This window comes from Serinus canaria, chromosome 1A (assembly GCF_022539315.1).
Source record: "Serinus canaria isolate serCan28SL12 chromosome 1A, serCan2020, whole genome shotgun sequence".
In the NCBI taxonomy this organism is placed as follows: Eukaryota; Metazoa; Chordata; class Aves; order Passeriformes; family Fringillidae; genus Serinus; species Serinus canaria.
This window is the reverse complement of record NC_066314.1, coordinates 52,806,234-52,826,949: the sequence shown is the minus strand read 5'-3', so window position 1 is coordinate 52,826,949 and position 20,716 is coordinate 52,806,234. Positions and strand designations below refer to the sequence as shown.

The 20,716-nt window shown below is 41.5% G+C and overlaps 1 protein-coding gene across 4 annotated transcripts in view; it reads right to left on the bottom strand.

Annotated features, from left to right (window-relative positions):
• Positions 1–20,240, bottom strand: part of APPL2 (adaptor protein, phosphotyrosine interacting with PH domain and leucine zipper 2) — a 35,292-nt gene extending 15,052 nt beyond the window's left edge. The window contains exons 1-5 of one of the 4 annotated variants that reach the window (XM_030237860.2): positions 19,960–20,240; positions 15,119–15,217; positions 4,422–4,481; positions 3,857–3,928; positions 1,941–2,028 (exon numbers count right to left, since the gene is read on the bottom strand). In XM_030237860.2, coding sequence (XP_030093720.1) covers positions 1,941–2,028; positions 3,857–3,928; positions 4,422–4,481; positions 15,119–15,217; positions 19,960–20,013 — 373 coding nt within the window. In that variant the 5' untranslated portion in view covers positions 20,014–20,240. Of the gene's footprint in view, positions 1–1,051; positions 1,167–1,940; positions 2,029–3,856; positions 3,929–4,421; positions 4,482–15,118; positions 15,218–18,981; positions 19,278–19,959 lie in introns of those variants that run through there. The other 3 variants (XM_030237861.2, XM_050986095.1, XM_050986107.1) reach the window with 3 other exon arrangements.
• Positions 20,241–20,716: the final 476 nt, after the last annotated feature.

Here is a 20,716-nt window from a genome sequence, read left to right as displayed (position 1 = left end):
ATTAATAATTAAGGGTGGAGTGAGTTTATTTTATTGAGCAAGTTGTCACTCCAAGAAAGATGCCTTATCTGCCAGTGTCATTTCTCCAAAGAAGCACCATTTCAGTATCTTTATTCTGACAAAAGGCCCACCACTATCATGCAAGATCAGCAGTTCTGAACAACCTGACAATGCTTATGTGATACTGAGAAATTTAAGACCCACGGATGTAAGAACTAAAGCCTTTTTCCAGTACAAGAATCTCCCTCAGTGTGGAACATTTCTGCTAAGCTGCTCTGTGAAAATAAATCTGTATCCAACACACCTGACTGCTGGGTACGATGCTTGCATTATAAACACTGGCCATGAGATTCTGATACAGGTAGAGAGAAGACAGACTGAACAGGCAAAGTACCTTTACAAGTGTTGGGCACAAGCTACTCTTAGTATCCCCACCAACATATGGCAAAAACTCTCTCAAAAAGCTACAAAGAAAGCACATTTACAAGAACAGACATTATGCAACTGTGAAAATACTAAGGGGAAATTGTAGGATGTCATCTTGGTCTCTGATTATTTTTAACATCCTACTCATTAATCAGTTTCACTCCACCTTTTTTTTCCCCCAGAATGCTTCATTATGACTCAGATTAAGAAAAGACAGAAGATTTTTCCACTTGTAACTAACTTGTACTTAGAGGTTTCTACAATATTCAATGTATAGATGTAACAGGATAAAAAGTAAAAACAGTAACACAGTTATTCTTCCTTGCTTTCTTGTTCAATCCCTCTATGAAATTCCAGTGTGGCCAGGTCTCTACTAAAAATGTTGTTCTACAGACTGCATCAGAAAAAGTGGATAGAATTAAAAAAAAAAATTGACATCCAAGGAAGTTGAAGAAACTTTTAGTTTTTGTCATGCAGCAGCTGAAGCTGTGGTTGCAGGCTTCATATGCGTTTTAATATCTTTTTAATGAACAAGAGGGAAGAATCCATAAATATGGAAAAATAATTACTATCTCTGAGGCCACATGAAAGAGGTGAGGAAGTGTTTATCCCATCAACATCTTACCATCCAAATTCTGCTTTATATTTGACAGTATGTGATGAACAACATATTGTTAACATAGACACCTGGATGTCCTCACAATTTCCAATCAGGTCCTATAAGGAACTTAAACCAGTCACTGTTTTGCTGTAGTCATTTTGTCTCACTCCAAAATTATGTCTACAAGAAGAACAGAAGCAGGACTGCAAAAAGTGAAATGAGCAGTGGGCTTTAAAAAAAAAAAAAAAAAAAAGAAAGAAAGAAATGCTGCTGCAAAAACTCACATTTCTGTTGCATAAGTAAGTAAGGCTGTCCTTGACCTTGAATATGAACTTTTTTCTTTTGTAATTACATAAAATGTTTGTGTTACTGCCTTGCTGTTTAAGTAATGGAATCCCAAATTTGTGAATACAGGTAACTTGCATGGAACTACCCTTGCATGGCAAGGATTTAAAGAGGACTGATTCCTTAAAAAGGAGGGAATATACTATTCTCTGAAGTTAAAACAACATTCTTGCTTGTGCTTGTCAAACAGCCCCAAACTTCTGAAGTGGAATAAATACTGTGTGCAAGCCCAATTCACTGATAAATTTCCCTTCTGGCAATTACAACATCAATGACTTCAGTGAAATTACACTAGTATAAAAACACAGTGACCCAACAAAAAACAAAGCTGTGTCTTTTTAAACTTGCACCATATGGTGCATAAAATGTTAAGTGGTGAACTTGAACTGGTTTTGTCTGAGTAAAAGCATGCACCTGTCAATGAAATTCTGTAGCAGGAAAAAAAACTCCACAAACTCTTCTGTGAATCATCAAAGAACAAATGAATACATGGCATTATGACTCAGTTTGTGACAAAATAAACAAGAAGGAGCATATAAGGAAAACTGAAACTTAGAATAAAATTTACCTGTGAGATCTTTTTCTCGAAATTGTATTATTGGGAGAACCATTGTATCTGCAAGCTGTTTTGCCAGGTCAGAATGAAGATTATTGAGCTGAAACAGAGAATTGTTCTAAGGCACAATGTACATTAAAAAACCGAAACCACAGAGAACATCAAAACACACCAGCCATTTGTGTCCAGTGGATATAATGTACTTCAATACTTGAAATACACTTCTCATGGTATCTGAGACAGATGGGCATGTCTCCCTAAATGCTTCATTCCTATCTGGTATTTCCCAAGGATCCAAGAACTTCTCAGTTCCCACATAATGGATTAGGGCAATTCACTTGACCATTAATTCTAATGCTTAACCCAACAGGATTTAAACTGTAATTATCTTTTATTAATGTGTTTTAGTTAAGTCTCAATGCCATGGAGTTACAGTCCCACCACAACTACAGTGTCTTTCCATGAACAAGGACTAACCAGGACACAATCACAATGGGGCAACTGCAATGAAAGGTCCCATTCAAATATTTTACCTTCACAGCAGTTCCCCATTGCTGTTTTTTATGTTTCTAAACTTCAGCACACAGCTGTTTTAAAGCACCCATGTGGCACCATTTAGGATGAAGGCAGGCAAGGCTCTCATGTCAACAGTGGCCTGCTAAGAATACGAGATGGGTGTAGGTAGGACAGCTATCAATCACACTGCTGAAGGACCAGGAAGGTGGCGCACGTTGAGGTGACATCCTGCCTGTTTGCTCAGGGACCTGGATACCTCCAGGCAGCCTGAGGCAGGTAAGGATGAACTGAGGATCTCCCATGAGACAATACAATTCAATGCTGATAGAACAGACAACTAAAACAGGCACAAGGGGAAGCTAACATACAGAAAAGGAGGCCAAGGAATGGAGCAAGTTCTCATGAGGGAAAATGTGACTGACAGAACTGAGCAGCAACTTTCAGCTTTCTGCCCCCAAATGGCACCATACTCTTGAAGCTGGGAAGCTTGTTTTGATCTATTTAGAGGCACATAAGCAATTGCAAGACTTGTGGAACAAATGCTCTTTTCAAGCATCCTGAGAACACACATGCAACAGGAAAAGCCTAAAAAAAAGTAAACATTTGGGATTCCTATCACTACATCCTCAGAGTTATCCATTGGCTCTAAAATTTTTAACTTAGTTTTTCCCCACAACCCTCTCTCCTCTCCCAAACAGCAGACCTCCGTACAGCCTTTTGCCTTCTTAATCAAAGTTGGAAGTAGACCAACAAGAACAGACTTTTCTGATGGCACAGCACTGTTCACAGCAGAAAGAGTGATTTGACAAAAACTAAGCAAGAAGGACCTAGATACCAAGGCCATATTGAAATGTTATATGGCAAGGTCTAAGAGAAGCATTTATAAACGCTTCCAGTACTTTGCAGAAACCTCAAGGGCATGGGGGTATTCACTGCACACAGATTCACTGTCTTCACCTCACAGTACTGCAGCCTTCCCCAGACATCTCTAGATTCTGCATGATCTCACAGCAACTAAACTGCAACTTTACGAATTCACAGCTGCCCTGCATCCATACTTAGCAAGTTTTGTCTCAAACTGCAGTGTTTAAAGCTTAGAAATGTGTCATTTTGATATGGAATTATATAAAAGATTGCCCTAGCCTAGATGGCACATCCTGTTTTAGTCTCTCTTTTAGTTCCCCTAGGAAATTCAGCCTTGCTCTGAGGATAGAATATGGGATGAAGCCACAGAAACAGCTCTAACCATTATGGAAGGGTGGTATCAAATGTCTTTATTCAAAATTAAACTACTCTAAAACTCAGGCACAATCTAGCCTTCAGTGGGAAGGCTCTGAATCAAAAGGAGAGACCCAAAGAAAAAACACTAATATTCTGTATTGTAAAAAGAGAGTATTAGCAATTCAAATTACCTCATCCACAACTTTTGAAAAATAATGGAGGGTGGATATCACTTCTTCATCTCCTCTACCTAAGGCAAAATGCTGGAAATAGAAACACACATTTGGTCCATAAATTAATAAAGATGAATATAAAATACAACACAATTTACTACAAATCTAATGAATATTTCTACAAAATGCAACAAATGCTAAAAATAAATGTAAAAAGAGAAGCTCATTAATAGACATTATTTTACCCTGCTCTTCCTGTGTTAAATGAATGGATTTTGGACAACGCTTAATTCTTATTATACTAATTTTAAAGTCATAGAAGTGGAACAAACTGACTTGTATCTTCATAAATTTATTAACTCAGATTTTGTACCTTTTTGGGTTTTTTCTAATCTGGTTCTTTTCTTTTTTTAAGATTCTTGGAAATGATCCAACTTTCTTGAACATCCTGGGGAAATTCACAACTGCCTTCACATAACACCACGTAAAACAAATGCCCTGAGCACTTCCAGAAAACACAGTTTACAGACTTCTTCACAAGCGCTGAGGCAGAAAAGAAATCAAAGTCATGTGCTGAACATACCTGCTTTTCATAGGCAAGGAGCTGCTTTGAAAGCTGTTGTGTGGCAAGACACATTTCATTCTACAAACAAAAATGACATGTTAATAGAAATAATGAAAGGTTCCCAGTGCTGCTGTTACCACTACTTTGTTAGCAGCTTCTTGACTGAATCTGAAACTACTTACACAAACATTCAGCTGTAGTCCCAAATATACCTGCACAGATGTCCTGCTTTTAGTTAGGATGGAGTTAATTTCTTCTCAGCAGCTGTTACATTGCTGTGTTCTGGATTCAGAGTAAGAATAATGCTGAAAACACACTTATGTTTTGGATTTTTGTGAAGTCGTGTTTATCCTAAGTAAAGAACTTTTTTTTCCTTGTCCCACACTCAGCCAGTGAGAGGGCATGCAAAAGAAACTGGGAGGAAGCACAGCTGGGACAGACAACCCAAAAGGACCAAAGGGATATTCCACACCATGGAATGTCATGCCCAGTAAATGATCTGGGGCAAGTACCCTAAAGGGAGGCCAGTCTGAGTTCAGGAAGGGATCTCTGGCATCAGTTAGTGGGTGGTGAACAGCTGCAATGTGCATCACTTTTTTTTTCCTTTTTATTATTATTATTATAATTTACCATTATTATTGTATTTTACTTTATTTTCAATTATTAAACTTCCTTTATCTCAAAATACAAGTTTTACTTTGATTCTTTCTCCTCTCCATTCCACTGGGGTGAGGGGAACAGAAATGGGGTTGAGCAAGCCCCACAAATGGGGCTGGAAGAATTTCCAGCTGGGCTTAAACCATGACAACAGAGAAGCAGCAGTTAGAGGTACATACTTCAGCTCTACAGTTTAACTACTTTGAACAGAGCTAAGATTTGGGGGTTTGGTTGCAGTCTTAGGTTTCCCCCCATCACAAGAATGTAACAAAACTAGAACAACCTCAAAGACATAGGCTGCCATACCAGCATAAGAATGTTTCATACTGGTTAATCATCTCTCCCCAAAACCTACATCAATAAAGTGAAACTGAAGATGTGCCTCAAGCTGCATTCACGCTCAGGGAACGTACCAATGTAATTACAGCACTTTAAGTGGCTACAAGAGCACAAACCAGCATATCTCTCTTTTCCTGAAAATATACACACACTTAAGATGTGCTTACACCAAGTAAGATTTGTAGGGAAGTTGTATAATTTTACTGGACAGCTGGAAAAACCAGACAAGCACTTGGATATGTCAATCATTAATCAATGAACTCCTAACACTAGCATATCAACTGCTCTGTCCCTGATTTATTAACAAGGACTGACAACAAGAATAAAAAAAAAAGGGAAGGGGGTAACTGACATCTGTCTTAACCCCTATCAGATCCTTCTCGTCCTCAGTAAAGCAGAGAACTAGTAACTTTAAATTTAATTTTAAACCTTAACAAACTATTTCTGTCTCCAAATATTAAAGGCCATAGAGTGTCTGTAAAACTAGGAGAAGATCTCTGACTGCTTTAATAGAGCCCTTTTTACTAGGGCTGATACAGGAAACCATTAAAACTGGTACAGAGCTTATGTGCTCTCTTCTTGTCCCTTGGCATGCTGAGCAAGCAGAACCCAGCACACTGAACTATCTAGGCTAGAGACCCTGAAACACCCTTTGCTTTGCCTGCTGCCAACTGTGACAGACTGCATTAAAGCCTGGTGCTTCTGCTCCACTTTGGCACACCAGGAACGGGAGTTCATAGAGCAGCAGGGCCCAACATTCAGTCTGTATTAATGCATGCTCAAGTGCTCAGGGGTAAATTGAAAAAAGCAAAGCCAAACCAGCCACAGCCTAGGTACCAGCAGCTGCATGTGAACACAGGACAGGAAAAGCTGAATGAGGTAATTTTGACCATCTTAAAACAGCACGGTGATAACACTCCCAGGCAGGAGGAGAAGGCACAGCAGAGACTTCCAAGGTACCAACAGGAATTTGAAGCTGAGATAATGTGGGCCCATGCTCAGATCATGCACACCCCATGACTATTCTCACTTCACAGTGATGGATTAGTCTTATTTCTTGTCTCAGCCCAATTAGTAATAAGCACATTTTAACATAACAATAATGCCAATGGTTCCTGTAAGATTTGCAGGAGTTTTTACAGATTACATAGTTTTTACAATGAAAAAGCTTTACACAAACATTTAGTATTTAAGTATTTCCCAAGCTAGAGGATGGAAAAGGATGTTCTGCCTTATGACAAAAAACAAACCCACTTAAAGGCTCAGACATGGATAGGAATGAGCCTTAACTATCTGTCCACAGCAGTAATACCAGAGAGACTTTGCCACCTTCAAAGTGGGAGCTAGCAAGCAATGAATGTATGACAGGGAGGAGAGGATTCCCTGCAAGTATACAGAAGACATCAAAAGGGTTTGTTTGTGTGCATGTGGGAGGAAATTCAGATTACAAAAAAAAGCAGAATGCACACATGGCATCTTTTTCATAAACACAATCTCAAAGACAGTCTTCTTGCAGTTCCTACCCAGCTCTAAGTCCTCACACAGCAAACTGTGATGCCTATAAGTTGTACATCTGGATCAGGGTGAGAGAAATATTTTGAAATAAATCAAGTATCAGAAACACACCTCTTTTCACCATTTGTTTCAATTTACTTATTCCTGCAAAGTCTGCAGTTTCGCGATCTGCTCCAAATCTGGAAAAGACATGCTTCTGGCCTACATTTGCTAACACTTAAAGAAGCTTCAGAATAATGGCCCGATACAAACAAACAAACAAAATCCCGAACCCCAAAAAACCCTGGCCAAAGACACCCTGTTCCTTCGTGTTCAAGATCCAGAACGCTTCTACCAGCTTGGTTTTTAGACTCAATCCTCAATTCCCTCACTTAATATTCAAAGGGCATCACTACTCATCTGTGCGGGGCAGTTTGAAGATGGGCAGTGTAAGGAGGTGTGTGGAATAAGCATCTTCCAGGGATCACCACTCCCCAGGAGTGGTCTCCAGTATGTGACAGGATAATGGCAGTACACAGAAACCCTGAGGACTTCAAAGGGGTGTAAATGAACAACACCTTACCAAGTATGCAACAGGGTGACAACAGTTATTTACAGACCCCAAGCAGACATTCGTAGCCTACTACTCCAGATACAGAACAAATTGAGAGGTGTGCCTGACAAAAAACTTACTTTGGGATTTTAAACTGATTTGAGGACAGCAGTTTCATGTATTACTCACAACCCACTGCTGCCAACTGGTCACATTTTTAATTTATTGGCTCAGTTCTTTGTGTCAGAACACCACAAACTCGCTACTCAATCCCTACACATGTGGAAAAATTATTCCTGGGTTCTTCATCCTCCCTCCTAACACCTGCCAGACTTAGTTCCCATTAGAGGTTCCAAATCATTCATTGTACCATTTGGGGGGAACCCCCCCCCACCCAAAAAAAATCAAAACAAAACAGGCACACATCCAAAAACTGTGAACAAATCAAATTAAGCTAGCAAGCTGAAACACACTCCATTGCATAAGGAACAGGAAGTAAGCAAAATGCTCTGCTGACCTAGTGGTAATATTGCATTGCTATGCACACTAATCTAGAAAAGTTTGGTTTAATCCTCCTCCCATTTCTTCCTAATCAGCCTTTTCCCCTCCCCCTATCCTGCTCCATTCAGTTCCAAGACTTCGAAGTTATTTGCATGGCTTCAGCTGACAGATCCACTATATCCAGGCAAATTATTTTAACAGGTTTTAATCTCTTTCCAAGGCATTTTCCCATGGATTCAGCAACACTGATTTCGTTGTCCTGAAGTGACTGCAATGCAGTACCACCACTGCAAAAGAAAAACTACAATACATTCATGATTCCACATCTCTTCCATATTATCTTGACATTTCAGAATTCATTCCTCATTTATGGAGTAGGACAGCTATCAATGAGATGATATCTCACACAAAAACTCAAAATAAAATCTTGAACAGAAATTGAAGCCTTCTAAATGAAGGAAAACTTAACCAGTACTGGGCCTTGCAAATAAATTCATTTACACTAGATGGTCTTGCTTAAGACATCTCTGCAGCATTAATGTAAAAAAAGTGTAGCAGAAGGAAGAAGAAAACATATGTAAATAATTATAATTAAATCAGTAGTGATTACAGACGTGCTGACATTTCCCCCCCCTTTTCTCTAACCCTGGCTTGCATGATAGCCTAGGAATAAATTTCTGTAAGTCCAGTTCAAATAGATAAGGCAATGGAAGCAAGTCTTGATTCTAGCATTAATCTACCAGAAACAAAAAACAGCTAGTTTAAAAAATATTCTTTAATTTTCAAGTTACTTCAACACCTGACCCAGCCTTCAAATAAGTCAGTGGAAAAAAAAAAGGTCCGTCTTACTTTCTAAGCTAGGGCCCAGAGTAAAGACGTGGTTGATTCCACCTTCTTCATTATCACTTGTATTCACTAAGCTGTTCATATAATCAGAAGAGACTGATTTTTCTCTAACCTCTGTAATAAAATACCCATGCCATTTACAATTTCCCAGTGAGGCAGTCCATCCATTTTTAGGATCTCTGTATTTTTCCAAAATAAACTCTGAGGACTATGCTGAAATCCAAAGATATTTCTGTAGACAGTTGTCTAACAGACTACAGATTTGAGGGCATGTAAAGGATTAAGTCGAGCTATAAATTAACTTCTAAAGACACAGAACTATTCCAGCACACCCAGTTCCAATCCCAGTATAATGAAGCTTTCTGCAAAGCAACTTTCCTACTCCAGCTACAGTCGGCATTTCTAAAACCACAAGTAACTGTAACACAGAACTCCCAAAGGCTGCTTTATATAAAGGATCAAGACACTGATAAAGGTATTTATCCATGCACTCTGTATGCCCAGGATGACACATAATAAATTTTGGCTTACATCTGGGAAAACTTAATGCCTCATCAAAGAGAAAAAAGACCCCGGTATGTGGTTGAAGTGGAAGACCCAGGAGGTAGTTCCAGCCTGTCCACCCTTTGAGAACCAGGCAACACATTTACCTTCAAAATCAGGCACAGCACAGAAAGAACTGGGTCTTGATACAACAGCTTTATGCAACTCCCTTTACGTATGCTTATCTTCATACAAAACAGAATTATCCAGCAATCTAGCAATGGCACAGTCCTACAGGCTTAGGATTGCATATTAAATGGCTTGGAAACATGAACCCAGGGCTGCAGAATCTAAGCCTCACCAGGGTGCTCAGGCTGCACAGCACTTAACAAGATCAGGCTTGCCCTGGTGCTGATTCACAGCATTGCATCCCATCCTAACAAATGGGAACAGTTCAGCAAAGGATCATCCAATAGCTCCAAGGAATAGAAGCCACCAGTTAAAGCTTTGCTGAAAAACACCAAAAGCAGCTACAGGATGGTTAGCTCAGTACAGAAAGAACCTCTTCTGTCAAAACAATTACTATCAGCAGGGTATCTATACATTCATGCTGCCTCAGATCCTCAGATTCTCCTTAGCACAATGTTAACCTGCTTCCAGGCAAGATGACAACTCTGACTTTATAGGCAGCACTAAACCCAACTCCCATGCCTTTGTAAATACATTAGTTCTCATGTAGTAATCTTCTGCTTATCTCTGTCAGCAATATATGGTGAATAAGCCTCAGGAAGTTAAGAGCTATGATGCAAACTTACAAGTATGGAATAATCATACAATATTTCACAGAAGTCAGTGATGACAACTGTAGTTTATTGCAAATGTTTGTCCCATTCTAACACTGCTGAAGCTTCTTTATGTTAAATTAGAAGTTTATAAAATGCTAACAATATTTATTCCATCAAAACGTTTCAGGAAAAAAAAGGTCTTATAATTTCAAAAGCGAACACAATTGTTCCCTTAGACATGAAAAGAAAACAATTAAAAGAAAAGCTGTATCAGTGCTTACTTGCTAAATTAGCAAGAACTCTCATCACTTGGGGTTAGCTATGCAACATAATCAGTATGAAAGTCCATGCATAGCCTAAAGAGCCTAACACCCAGCTACTGAATTACATCCTCCTGAAGGCAATACACAGGAAAATCAAACAAGCAGCACTGTTGAAAAATGCAGACATGAGGAATAATGAATTTGCACAGAGAAGTAACACTTATAAAGCACTACTTAAAAAATAGCTTGACAGATTCAAGCTGTCCTGACACCCATGTAATGCGGTACCTATAAACCAAGACTATTCCATAACTGTCAAAAGTTTCTTTAAGAGTCTGGATGTAAAAAGGCAGTGAGCCACAGCAGTTGCTGCTGCTTTGCCTGTGTGCCTCTGGAATCACAGAGACAGAGATGCTGAACAAGATCATGCTTCACAATTCCCATGCTGTTCCCTCTCCAGATTTATTGATAAAGAAAACATGTTTCTTTCTACTCCTCTTCTGACATCACTGCCCCTGTATCTAGACAGGTTTGTCAGAACTCATGAGATGAAATATCTTTACAATGACAAAATACAGCATCTTACTCTCCTCTCACCTGCTCAACTGTTTATCTCTTCTAACAGTCAGCAGAGACACAAGAGTCTCCAAAGTCTCCTTCCTAAAGGCATTTTGCTTCAAGTGAAGATTCCTGGCTCAGCCATTTCTAGAGAATGATGGAGAACTGGAAATGATAGCAAAGCTCTGAAAACAATTTACTATGATGGTGGTCAGGAAGGTAACCTGGGCACACTTTTTTCATACACTATTGCAAGAACCTCAGCATATTAAATTAAGCAAATTAAATCTTCTAACAGTCCTTGCTTGCTGCTGCATTGTAATATTGCTTAAGTAATAAAACATCCACACTGACAAACACAACATTCACAGAAATCAGAAGTAATGTCAGATGCAACATCAGGGCTTGCACACAAAAAGTAAGCACTACAAGAATAAACCCTATAAGGAAGATACCCTGCATAAGACCACTGCTGTGGTAACTATTCCAGGGTACTACAGCACAGCTGGGAGATCTCCAGCAGGAAGTATGTACTCACATGGGTGTGGTTTATTTGATGAATATAAAAAGGCTTCACTGTATTTAATCACATTGGTTTGCCAGATCAACGAAGCCTCACTCCTCCAGTGCTGCCTTAGGATTCTGTGACTTCTCCTTAATCAGGGCATCAGGGAAACCTCACTCCTCTAATGTCAATTTTGGATCCTGTGACTTCTCATTAATCAGGACATCACACACTGCATCTACCTTGTAGCACCACAGCCTCTTTTGCACTAAAGAGTTACCACCGGATCCCATGTAGTATGGGTGCCCAGGGAGGTGAGAGCACTGTCCTCATCCTGCAGGGCAACCAGAGGCTTGTAAAGCACTGAGGGCCTTGCAGCCAAGGCAATCTGCTACCCATGCATCACCCAGATGCAGCCCAGGCAGAAGAGCTACTGCTGCACAGGATGCTGCACATCCTTCCTTACACGCTTTTTAAAGTCCTGCTCAAACACATGTAAGTCTGAAAAGATGTTTAAAAGGATTCCTATTTCCTAAATGTTTTTTTTTATTTAAAGGTGGGCAAGTATTTCTTTTTCACACTCCTTTCAAATGGATCCAAGTCCTTAAAGCAGTTTGCGCTGTCACTTTACAAATTCAGTATGGCTCTCCACACTGAATTTGAGCAGTATTTTGACACAGCTATAGACAGCTATATGCATATATCCACATAGTTAATTAACAGCATGCAGTTGGTACTAATTGCTACTCCCCTGAGACTCTGCACTGAATCTCTTCAAAACCATTAACCATTGTTACTTGATCACAAGCTACAGTGATTTGAATTACATAAAAATCTGAATTTTCATCACAAGAAACACCGAATTTCTAGTAAGCTTGTCCTAGGTTGACTATATGATGCTTTTATCCCCAATCTTCTTGTTCCGTTTATGCTGAATAGTAAGTTTTGCACCTTTAAGACTTGCTCCAAGGATTGAGGGGGGGAGAGGAGGCGCGCAGTTTGTTTTCAGACACTGAACTCTCTCCTACACATTCCTGCTCCTGGACTGCGTTGTCTGCGGATGAACAGACAGCAGGACAGGGTTCTCTTTTTTTTTTTTTTTGCTTTTAGTTAGTTTAGCTAGCTGAGGCAAAGAAGTTCCCTGGACTGTGCTTTTTTTTCTTTTTTTCCCCTTTCTTTAGACCTGTTCACACCTGCTCTGGACTGAACAACCATAAGAGCACCAGCAGATCGCACGGTGGCCACCAGGCCGGGCTTGGGCCACGGCATTTCCAGCGCCGGAGGGACTGGTAACGGACTGAGTGAGCTGAACTGGAATCTGGGGAGGAGGGGACTTTCAGGGTTTGTCATCTCTTTTGGAGCAGCAAGGGTTTTTATTGTTTAATATTGCTTAGGTTTTCTTGTTTAATAAACAGGTTTTTTCCACTTTCCTCCAAGGAGGTATTTTCTCACGGACCGGTTGGGGGAGAGGCAGTAGATTCCGATTTCCTAGAGGAGCCCTTTGGGGGTTCTCTCCCAAATTTGCCCTGAACCAGGACAAGCTAGCTCCAAAAAATAATGAAAACATGCTTAAGACATCTGGGAAATGTTAAAGTTCAGAAAAAACTATGAAAGAAAACAAAATTAACATTTTTTTAAACTGTCATAAGTGTTTTGAGGGGGCATAAACCCTGAATTTTCAGTAGTGGAGACTAGTACAACCCACTGATGCTTTGTCTGACTGCCTTGACTGTGATCCCAGTCATTTTAGGGCCATTGCTTTCAAGTAAGTCAGTAACTGTAATTCCTATCTAACAGACACAGAAATCAGAGCAGGAGATGACAATGACTTTGCAAAGAGAAAAATTGACTTTGCAGAGTCAAAATTTAAGTCCTGAAAATAAAAAGGCAAATTCAGAAAATGGCTTCTCAATACTCTCAGCTTTTACAGGGTTGGTAACACCTCCTAATATGCTGCTATTGAGGACCAGATAACATATCAACAAAAGTGCTTTTTCTCTCAAGTTGTGATTAGGCAGCCAAGAAATACCACATACATTTTTCTTAACAGTCCATAACTAACTTTATGTTTAGTACGCAATTCAGCATTATCCTTCTATTTCTACATCTCAAAACTTCATCAAACTCCAAAGACCTATTTTAAAGAATCAAATTTTATATCAAATATTCACAAGCGACTGAATACTTACATCAAACTAAAGTAGAGCTTGGGAAAAAAGTGGTGAAAAAGTGCTGGAAAAATGAAGTAGACTCAGTAGTACTGCAAAATAGTGATGGATAAATGTACTAAGACAATGAGAAGAAAAAGGAAATGTAATTGGGGTGAAACAGAAATGGAGAAGGCTAAAAACCAAGATGAAGAGGCAAAGAAAAGCAGAAGTCCCTTTTTTTTTCTTGAATCACATAGCGCAACCACTTCCTAAAATGCCATCCTAAAAATGTCATCAGCAGTGGAAAGGGACATGCAGCCTTCAAGCTGGGCATTAAAAATCACATTTATCTCCCGATTCCCTTCTTCATCCATTTCAATCGTACCCAGTCTTTGCTGTCAGATTCCTATCACACAATGTGCCCACACTCTTTGTTACTCTTAAGGCATAGTGACTCTACCAAAATGCCTATCCCTGACTTTCAGTGCTGATTTCATGACACCTCTCGAGCCCTTGGCCATGCCCTGCATAATTTCCTATGTACCTAAGCTATGCTGCAAATCCCTGGCTACTCTGCATTTGTACAACATCCAAAATGTGGAGACTTTGGAGCTCTCCAAAGCTGGATCTTCCAGGTGTAGGCAGCCAGATCCTGGGCAAATGGTTCTTCCATGTCAAACTATCAGTCATTGAAAGAGTAATCCCACCAAATGGACATACACTTGCTTATAGAAAGACTTACAGCTGAGCTGATTACTAATAATGTAGGGATCAGGCACTCTTCAGGGAAATTCAAAATACCCCTGAGCTCTTAATCTCTCTGTGGGCTCCGATTTACTGGTTTAAGAATAGAAAAGTTGTTTCTAGTGAACTCAGGAATTTAACCTATATAAAAACTTGCAAAACTTCCATGAGACACCATGTATGTCTTTAAAGACCCAGATATGGAATTTTGAAACACCTAATTTTATGCACATGGGAATCAGCTTCCCTGAAAATCACTCAGATTTACATTTTCCAAAGCACTGGATATAATTTCTCTTACAGGTTTTACTTTCAAAAGGATTTAGTCATCTAGGTCATGTTAACACTCTAGAAAATGTTATTTTTCTGCTCCTGCTCGTTTTTTCCACAACTACTCAAAGCACTTGACTTTTGTATGACCCAAAGTGCACATCTGCTCTGTAATCAACAGACATGGACAGTTCTCTCCATGAGGTGAGTCACAGCATTAAAGTTAGGTGCCTAAAGTCAGTGTGCAGACCTGGGAATCACGTCTGCATTTTGGCAAGCAATTTTGTCAAGGCTGGCCCCCTAATATACCATAAGGTAAGGACACAGCACAGTTTTACTCTGATTAATTGTTTGCAGACAAAGTAAAGAACTTTTTTTTTAAATGAATACTCCTTTTCTGAGCATCAAGGCAGGAAGAGGTTGAGCTATCAGATGAAAAACAACCACAACTCCTCTTAAACCACAGAAGGAACATGTACTTAGCAACTCTAATGTAAATAACAGTATCATAATAGCAATTTATCTTCTACTCCAGATTGAACAAAAGAAATACAAATGAAAAATTACCTGGGCACCATAGACTCGTTGCATTGCCTGAAGCAACTGGTTTGTGTATTCTGTAAGGGTTCCTGCATCTTCTTCAAAGACACTGAGCAAAGAACGAATCTTCAATAAAAGAGAAAAAAGCAAAGTTTTCAGTCCTAAGTGGAAATATTAAAAAGAATCAAACAACTACAAAGAGATGGTAGTAAAAAGTAAAAAGCAATCAGAAATAATATGCCCTTGACTTGCATGATTCTGTTTATTCAGAATCTCTATAAACATGTGGAAATAGATTCTTTTATTATGGATGGTAAACTGAGGCACAAGGATGCAAACTAATAAAATGCTACAGCCACATCCCAACTCCCAGGCTCTTGCTCCTACTAATAGACAGTCCTTCCAACATAATTAGGAATGTAAAAAATCCTGAATATATTCCTGCTCAGGACAGTAATTCACACCATGTTAAGGACTGGGGGTCAAACACCACAGCTTGCTCACTTCTCCAGTGTCAGACTGCATTGAAAGCACCCCTTTCCACTGAGATAATTTACCTTCTGTTATTCACTCCCCACTGTCTTGAGCAGCTCTTAAGGGGCCCTGGCCAAAGCAAGCTGATGTCACTGGACTAAACAACTGAGTGTTCATGTCCAAGAGGCACACAAGGATAACGCCCACTCAGAGATACCCTGTACTTTCTTCACTCTGCTAGCTCATCCTAGCCAGCAAGCAGGAAGGGGAAGGAAGAACTTGTGTTATCTTAAAATATACAAATTCCCTTGGTTTGTTCAGGCGGAATTGTCAGGAATAAAGAATTATGTTGTTGACACAGCTCCCGAGATGGGATAAAAAAGATATTTCAGAATAATGCTGGGCTCCAGAATTTGCTAGATTTTTACAATAATTAAAGAGGAAAGATTGTCCCTTTAACAAACTCATGATCCATAATTAGTTTTAGCTTTGATAAATCCAATCTATTTGAGGCTAACTGGTAATGTCTCTCCATCTGTACAGCTAACCCTTATGACATTAATGAGCTTCATCTGCTTACATGAGGGGCATACACAAACTCCAGTACTTTCATAGACATATTAGTCCTGTAAAAGAGCAAGGCCTTTATTTATCCCCCTCTTACAGGAATCTCTAATGTACCTGAAGTATCCAGGTTTGAATTTGAGAAATTTATTTTCAAAGTTTTAAGATACTCCACTATTTTAACAGAAGGCACATGCATTTTCCAAGGCATTTTTTCTTCTCTGCAAAACTCTTTGCCCAGACTTTCTTCATCCTGGAAAACTCAACACCAGCATCCTTCAATAATCCTGGCCTATTATTAACTCTCATTTAATCTCTCCTGAGAAGTATCCAAGCCAGAAACTAGTGCTGTTCAGTGGTTAAAATACATGACCATCTTTGGGTCAGTCTTCGGGTTTTTTTCAGAACCTTCTTCCTCTGAGTAGCTTTAAAAGCTCTCAACACTTGGCTAATGTGCTGAGCTGCTACAACATCTCCTACCTGAGAGAAGCTGGCAGTTTGGGAAGCTAGTTTGAGATCCTAGCATGCAAGGGAATATGCATTACGAAGTACTTTTCTCAAATAAAGTGAACATAAAAACCATAGAATGGAGAGAAGTCCAAGTCAATGAAATTGATATCAGGTACCCAAATGTTTAAAGCACCTTTGTACAAAACTTTCCCATAAGAACGGTGGCATGATTTTGAGTTTTCCCCATTAACATATTATTTCAGTAACTGCAACCATATTGATTTTCAAAAATATCTGGTTTCAAATGTTTTATCTTCAATGTAAAGCAAAATAATGTCAACAAACTATTTATTATCTATGCAGTGCTCAATTTGTGTTACAATGGCTGGCACCTGGTTTGTGTTACAGTGGCACATGAAAAGTACAGGGTACAAAGATGGTTAAAAAATAAATCTGGGAAAAGCAAAAATTATAAAACTTGACACAATGTTTATCAAGCCAAATCTCAAGCCAAAATTCAAAGATTATACAGAGATTGCCTGAAGTAGGCTACAAACCACACACTTCTGCCAGCTGGAAAAGGTTCCCAAATACAGCAATGTCAGCTCCATTTGTAAATTTTACTGAATTTTTGCAGACTCAAATTTTTCATTTGTCTAAATATGGTTTGAGGTAGAACAGCTCTGGGAACCAACTTCTGAAAGTCTTGGCCTCTGTTATTAGCACATTGTTCAAAAATAATAAAAACAAAAAATTATTCAGACAGTATGGAAGTTATTATTGGAAACTTTTCCATTTAAGAATACGTTATGAAATCACTGTAACAAAATACCAGCATGTATGTATTTTCTTTCTTGCTGTTTTGAAAAATTTTGGAATAGCAGCTAATTCTGCTGAAATAAACCAGTATTCCATATATTAAGCTAACATTTAGGAGGCCCCATTATTCACAACATTGGCTCAACTTCTGGAAGGATAGGAAAAAATTTTCTAGTTTCATGTAAGTACTTCCCTTGATTTTAGCAGGACTGCTGACATAAATTTTTCTCTATGTTGTAGCCAAACACGTCAAAATTAAGACGTCTTATAGCCTCTTTCAGCCTGTGTCTGGAGATGAATCAAGACAAAAGTACTGTACTGATGGGGAGAGATAAATCAAGTTCCTGAAACCTGATGAAGAAATAACTTTGGCTAATTCTCCTTGGTTTTGCAAGTAAATCACATTCTTCCCACAGATTACGCTAAGTGAGGTTATATCCTCATTTCACCATCCCTTTGCACTCCTGTGACTGCACAGAGCAGGAGAGAATCAGGCTCTTTCTTGCAGAAGTAACTGATCCTATAAGATGCTATGGTGCTTATTTCTGTGGAACAGAGACGAACATTTGCCTTGATTTTGTGAATCTAAAGCTCTCCCCAGTGAAAAAAGTAATAAAAATATAAAAGACTGAAAAAACTCACTCCTGCTTCCTTGCATAAAAATAACATATTTTAGCAACACTGGGCCATTATAAAAATTAAACAACATCACTCCTTCTGAAAGCTGTAGAGCTTGAAGAAAAACCAATGACCAAATCAGGGTAAAACATCCTGGCAATACTCAGGCTTATGCATTGCCTGGTATTCCAGTGATTGCAAAGGAGACATTGACAGCCTTCATTTCAGGACACAGGAAAGACGATGACCTAAAAATTCAGTTCAGTGCATTGTTCAGCTGCTTTCGGTCAGTGTCACATTTTTAATCATTGTGGGAAGTGTTGACCGAATAGGTAAATTAGTTCACTTCTCCTACGTGTCAATTTCTTCAGCCTTAAAATGCAGTGGGTAGTTTAACACTAAAAATGTTACTAACTACCTATAATGAATCTGGTACATTCTGGTAAACTGTGGAACATGGAAAAGCTCAGGCTGGTAAGGAACTCTGCAGGTCACCTTGTCCAAACCTCTGCTGCAAGCAGGGCTGACTTTGGTGCAACATCACATTACTCAACACTTCTTCCAGCCCAGAGTTTAAAATTCATAGGGATGATTACAAATATGCCACATCAAACAGATGATGGAAATCCTTCTTACTAGAATGAGATTTCATGGAATTACAAAAAAACAGGATAAAATGAGGCAATTAAGATAAGACCCATAGCTCATTAACTCCTGACAAGTGCATTTCCAATCTTACCTTCAAAATGTCTCATTACAGACTCTGTAACACCTTGCAGCAATCTGCTCTACAGCTTACCTATTCATTCCTCCTCCTTATCCATCAGCACACGCGTTAGGATTACAACACAGGGTTACCTGGGAGCTGCACCCAGTCTGATGCACACTGCCCTCATTTGTTTTTTCCCTGCTTCACCAACTACTTTTGTACCTCGCTCAGCACCATGCTTTGTCCGCAAACGCACCTTCCGCATCCCTCAGTGGAATTTCCATTCTTTCTCCTTCCTGTTACTTCTCTCTTCCACTCAACCAGCCCCTGAACACATCAAGACATGGCATGTTCTTCTCTGTGGGGCTTCCACAGTGCCGGGGCCCCCCAGAGCCCCGCAGAGCAGCTGCGGCAAATCGGGTCCCGGCGGCGGGGAACGGGACGCTGCACTGGGGCGAAAGGAGGAACATCCCCCCCATGCCCGCACTCAAGAAGCGAAGGGCAGCAACCGCCTCTCCTCGTTCCTCACACCCCTTAAAGGAGGTCATCTTCGGTGGTATCCACCTCACTTACTCTCATGGAAGCTGCTGTATGGGAACTGCGGCCCTTGAGAGCAAGCACGCTGGCGGTGACACTCTTCCAGCCTATTTTGTCACCGTGGCCAGGTGACTCACCGCGCACAGGTACCCCTTTCCCTTCGGGGGACGCCAGCGCACCGAGCCCTGCCCACCGTCCTTCCCCGACACACCTCGGCTGTTCAAGGCAACCCCTATAGCCACCGAGCGCACACCCAGGCGGGACGGTAAGAGGAAAAACCCACAGCAGTTTCACTAAGGGCGGTGAGGAGAACGGGCGCAGTGTCCCCGCGCTGGAGGAGCAGACTCTGCCTGCTTTTCCCCCGACGAACGCCCCGCGGGACACCAGACCTACCCCGCGGCCGCTCGGCTGCCGTCCGCCCGCCTCAAGCGCATCCCCGCTCCCCGACGGCTAAGACCGCCGACCTCGCCCCGACCACTTCAGCTCGCCCCGACCACTTCCTCGCCCGCCCTGCGGTCCCCCCGCACCGCCCCCGGCACCCCTCTCCCCGCCACGGGACGCTGCTCCCTGGCCCTCGCCCTCTCTCAGCCCGCCCCGGCCTGGCCAGACCCGCGGGCCGCCCGCCAGCACCGAGCACTCAGGTGCGTCACACCGACGGACGGACGGACGGACGGGCTGTCCCGGCAGCGGCCGCTACCTGCGGGCTGTCCTGCAGAGCCTCTTCCAGGAGGAGCTTGTCGACGGCGGGCATGTTGGTGCTGCGGCGCGGCGGAGCCCTGGCAGGAGCCGAGTGCGTAGCGGAGGGACGCCCCGGCGGTGGGGCTCGACTGCGTGCGTGCGTCCCTCCCTCTCTCCCTCCCTCCCTCCCTCCCTCTCTCTCTTCGTCCGTCCTCGCGGGGGTGGCGACAGCACTCTGCAAGCCCGGGGCACGGCTGCACGACTCCGCTGGCGGGGCCAGCCTCGCTCACTCCGCCTAGTTCCCGTCCGGCGGAGGAAACGAGTCACGGGGAGGGCCGGTGGGGGGAGGTTCCTGCCGCCATAAGCTGGACGAGCCGCGTGGTGTAGGACGGCTCGTGCCGGCCTCCCACAGCTCCGCTTCTGGAGAGGAGGGTGGTGAGAGGAGGATGCAGCAGCGACTCTGGATGTCCCCTCAGCTGAGAGAGGCTGTGAGGGTGCGTGGGTGCGATAAAAACCCAGCACCTCCAGCCTGAGCTCGCGGGGCTTGGGGACCTCCAGCTGTGGGCAAGCGCTTTGCTGTGCTCTCCTCAGTTGCGCGGCCCGGCCACTTCTGGCATCAGCACAGCCGCTTGCTTCTCAGTGACCCTCCTTTGTGGCGTCCGCGTTTATTCTTGTCCATGGACAGCTCTGCAAGTGAAACTCTGGCCCCTTGTGCTCGAGACAGGCAAATCCCAGCCATAGCCCAGACACCAAACCCCATAACACTTGGGGGGTTA